Source organism: Planococcus citri, chromosome 2 (assembly GCF_950023065.1).
Source record: "Planococcus citri chromosome 2, ihPlaCitr1.1, whole genome shotgun sequence".
Lineage (NCBI taxonomy): Eukaryota > Metazoa > Arthropoda > Insecta > Hemiptera > Pseudococcidae > Planococcus > Planococcus citri.
The window spans coordinates 34,553,897-34,558,090 of NC_088678.1; the positions used below are offsets into that span (position 1 = coordinate 34,553,897).

Here is a 4,194-nt window from a genome sequence, read left to right on the forward strand (position 1 = left end):
TTCCTTAGAAGAATATTGTCAACATTTTGGCAATTTTTTGCCAACATCAGCATCATGCGCTTGCGCAAGACATTACAGATGCTATTTTTTTTTTACAATTCGGTTGAAGTGATACAAAATTCAAGTGTACCTATGTTTTTTTTCAGTGCTCAAAATTTTGAAGTTTTCATTGAAATAATTAGTAGCTATATTTTGGTGGTTTTAAAGTTTAAAATTACCTAAACTAAAATCATAATTACTACCTAGTATGGATTTTTTTTTAGAATCCAATTGAAAATTAAAATTTTTCAACATTTTTAAATCGTTTTTTTTTTGTTTTTACTATAGTTTTTCTTTCAAAGTAGGTACCTATTTCATTTTTTCCGATTTCAAAAAAAAATCGTTACACTCAGTCAAATTCTGTAAAAAAAAAAGGAAAAAAAAAGAACAAATGCGAAATATTTTGCGAGGTAGGTACCTATTTTTAAATATTTTTAAATTCACAGCAATCACTGAAATTGAAAAAAAAAGGTTATAGGTAAGATTAATAAATATTTTTAACCAACAAAGTACCCCTCCCCAAAAAAGGTGCTTTTTTCAAACTTTCTAAAAAAAAAAAGTTCTCCACAGTCATCGACAATTTCAAAAAGGAAACAATTTATTTTAAAATAATATTTTGAACCGAATTATCATAAAAATCTAAGCAGAATAATTTTTAAGAACAAAAATTCTGATGCTAAATCCAAAAATATGTTCTCAATTTTTGAAATAATTACTGCAAGCAGCCACTCAAGTTTCGAACCCCCCCTCCCTCAAAAAGTTGTAGGTATCTTCAATACCTAGTACCTAAAATTGGGTATTTTGAAAATACATTTTCAATTCAATTTTTAAAAAAATTAATAGATACAAAATAATTGTAAAAATTCTGAATGTGTACCTATGTGGATCGAAAAAAATTCCAGTGAAACCAAAAATTGTAAAGCTAAACTCAGATATAAAATTCTATGTTACAAAATAATTTTTTCCAAATCAATGAAAATAAAAAAGTCAATTCACAAATTTATTCAATACATACTTAAATTTAAAAAAAAAATTTCAATTTACCTAATGGATATTGATTTTTTTAAATTGATTTTCTTATTTTTATTTTATTTCTGAAGTAGAATTAACAAAATTTCTGAATTTAGATTTAAAATTTTTGGTTTTACTAAAATTTAAAAAAATCCACTTCAAGGAATTTTTTATAGCAAAAAACATTCGTAAATTTTTTTGACATAGCCTAAATCAAAGCAATTAACAACACGAGCCTGCAAGCAAATTATAAGAATTCATTTTATGCCCTTTACTTCTTGTAGTACTGGTAGCTGTAGGGTTAGAAGTAGGGTTTTAGGTGCAGGAGAACACAGGTTCGAACCCCCCATAGGTCAGGAAATTTTAGTAATATGTTATAGGCAGGAAAAATGAAACACCATGGGAAGATACCATTTCTGCAGTCATAAAGCAAAAATATGCAACCCTTCCCTTCATTTTTGATTTTTGAAATTTAAAATTCAAAAATGTAACCGTTATTTTGAGAATGAGAGTAATTGGCAAAAATAATGCCTCTGTTGGCAATTAGTTGGAAAAATGAAATGTATGTAATTGACAGAAATATTGCCTCTGTTGGCAATTAGTTGGCAGAATTTGTTCCAACAAATTGTCAAGTTGGCATTAAATAAAGTGTTTTCATTGGTGGAGATTTTTACCAACTTCTTGCTTTTTTTTTGCCAAAAGTTCACTATTGGCAGTTGGCAATTTTATTGCCACCGAGCGCTAATCGGGATATAATACTAGAAGTAGGGTAAGTCAGTCGTTATCTTTTCACGCTTTGAACTTTGATAAATTACGTCAAAGTCTCCCTTACAATAAATCATCCGCGAATATGGACAATTCAAATAAAATCACTACTATTGATTCGGACACTTCGTCTTTTAGTGACCATTCTCACATCATAGACAAAGAGGGTTCATCCGAAGATGAAAATGCTCCTTTCTCCGTGATTGATGAGGGAATTGGTACTCAAAATGTGACTCCACCATTCGATTATGAAAAATTGCGTGATAATACTAACGATAAAGTTTACCAAGTTTTTAAGAAAACTTGGAAATGGAACGAAGCCATTCACAGTGAAGTTCGCGCGAATCATGTCGAGTTTAAAAATGAAACTTCTAAAAACGCTAAATTGATTTCGGAAACTAAAAATGACATGGATCATCTAAAGAATAAAATTTCGGAAGTAAAAATTTCAAGTGACGTGAATAATCAAATGTCCAACGCGAAATACGCCGAATTATCGAGTAAATTGGAAGATACCCAAAATAATATCAATGATGCGAATAATAACATTTTCGAAAATAAAATGGACATTAAAACAATTTCGGATTCGCTTCGTAAAGTCGAAAATGACGCTAAAATTCGCGATGAAGGTTGCGACCAATTGGTGAATGATTTAAACATCGTAAAACAGGCAATTCGTCAGCCACTACATACGAAAACCGCGAAAGCTAAATCGTTAGCTATTGACGCAGGTTAGGTAAGAAACGCAGGAATTACATTTGCTGACGAGCACTTGCATTTTCCTCACGAATTCCTCCAAGAATTCGATGACTACTTTGCTGAGACAAATGCCGTCGAAAAGCACAAAATTTTCGCGTTTAAAGGCGTAATTGCCACTAAAGATCGTAAAGAATTTTTGGAAACCGTTCGCAACGTAAACAACTATCGTGAATTAAAACAAAAGTTCCTTGATTTCTACTGGGATCGTCATGCCCAAAACGAAGCCATGAAATTCTGCCGATATGACTTTGTTGTTACTGAAAACGCAAAAGACATGGCGAATCAAATGACTCGTTGGGCTAGATCACTGAAACATCATCGCCACGGCAATGATGAAGAAATCATTGAAATTTTGATTGGAAAAGCACCCGAGCAATATCAATGGATATTGTCCGAAGAAGGTCAAACTTTGGACCAGTTTTTGACGAAATTGAATAAAGTATCTCGTATGCAACGCGATCCGGACAACGAAGTTCCTATTATTTTTCGTAGGAACCAAAAACGTTTCGATGATTATACCGGTAGAACTCCTTCAAAACCGCGCTTCACTTCCACGCAAGCACTGGGTAACGACCAGTTGCAGTCTTTACTCGAAATCATTGCTAAGAAACTTAAGCCAACCGCGACCAATTCGAACTACAATCGCGGTAATTATCAAAACAACAATTCTGGCACACCAAAACCGAATTACGAACGTAATAATAATCCGACCACCACGAATTCGAATTACAACCGCGGTACTTATCAGAATAATAATAATAATGCTACTCATCAATTGAATAAAAATTCTACAAATTATATGCCGAAAGACAAGTCTGATCCGAAATCACCTACTCAAAATACGTCTCAACCACCCAAAAATACGTCGAACTCCAACTCGACTAATTATCCAAAACCTTTTGACGTCGACAAAGGAGGTAACCTCGTTATGAAACGATTTAATCCAAAAACTCCATCAACCATCCCACTTCCTGTCAAAACTGTTCAAATTGACGAAGAAGACGATGACGACGTGATTATTCAAACCCCTTTGGACGATTCTACTGATTTGACTGCTGTTTGCAATATGCTAAACACTCTTTTTGAAAATACCGACGAAATTGATTCTCAACAAATTACAGCCGCGGTTCAAATGCTTACGACGAAAGTTTCAGATTCCAACACTGAAGAAGAAGCGTCTTCGGGAAACGAGAGTCACTAGGCAGCCGAGGGGCAACTCCTAGTGTGACAAACGTCCCCAGCGAATCCCTATTGGACCAATATACATGGGTTGGCGATGGAATTTCCCATTACATGGCTCGAAGTGAAACACCATTTTCATCTCCATTGCCCAGATACCTACGAGATCAAATTCCTCTAGAAGACCTCCACTACTTCATTTCCTCTGCTCATTTTCCAGAGCAGGCGAATTTCATCCTTTCCGCCGCTCAATTGGAACTCAACTACTCAAAGAAACCCTACCGCGTAATTGAGAGACAACTTCGTGCAGTCATATCAGCTTTATTAGAAAAAGAACCAGAAAATATCATTCTGTTATTCCCGATTATAAAACCCAGATGTCCAGGTGATCCTGAGGTACGACTACATAGGTACATCGATTTCAAGAACATATTCATGAGA

The 4,194-nt window shown here is 34.1% G+C and overlaps 1 protein-coding gene across 1 annotated transcript; it reads left to right on the top strand.

Annotated features, from left to right (window-relative positions):
- The first annotated feature begins 1,900 nt into the window (after nt 1–1,900).
- Nucleotides 1,901–3,775, top strand: LOC135834066 (anaphase-promoting complex subunit 5-like). The gene is made up of 2 exons (XM_065347904.1): nt 1,901–2,546; nt 2,616–3,775. Exons 1-2 carry the CDS (start codon nt 1,901–1,903, stop codon nt 3,773–3,775), a joined length of 1,806 nt encoding a protein of 601 aa, XP_065203976.1.
- Nucleotides 3,776–4,194: the final 419 nt, after the last annotated feature.

Bases quoted from the DNA above. Each gene is read 5' to 3' on its own strand.
- LOC135834066 (XM_065347904.1), top strand. From the start codon at position 1,901: ATGGACAATTCAAATAAAATCACTACTATTGATTCGGACACTTCGTCT. The intron at 2,547-2,615 runs GTTAGGTAAGAA...AATTCCTCCAAG, and splicing joins ATCGTTAGCTATTGACGCAG to AATTCGATGACTACTTTGCT.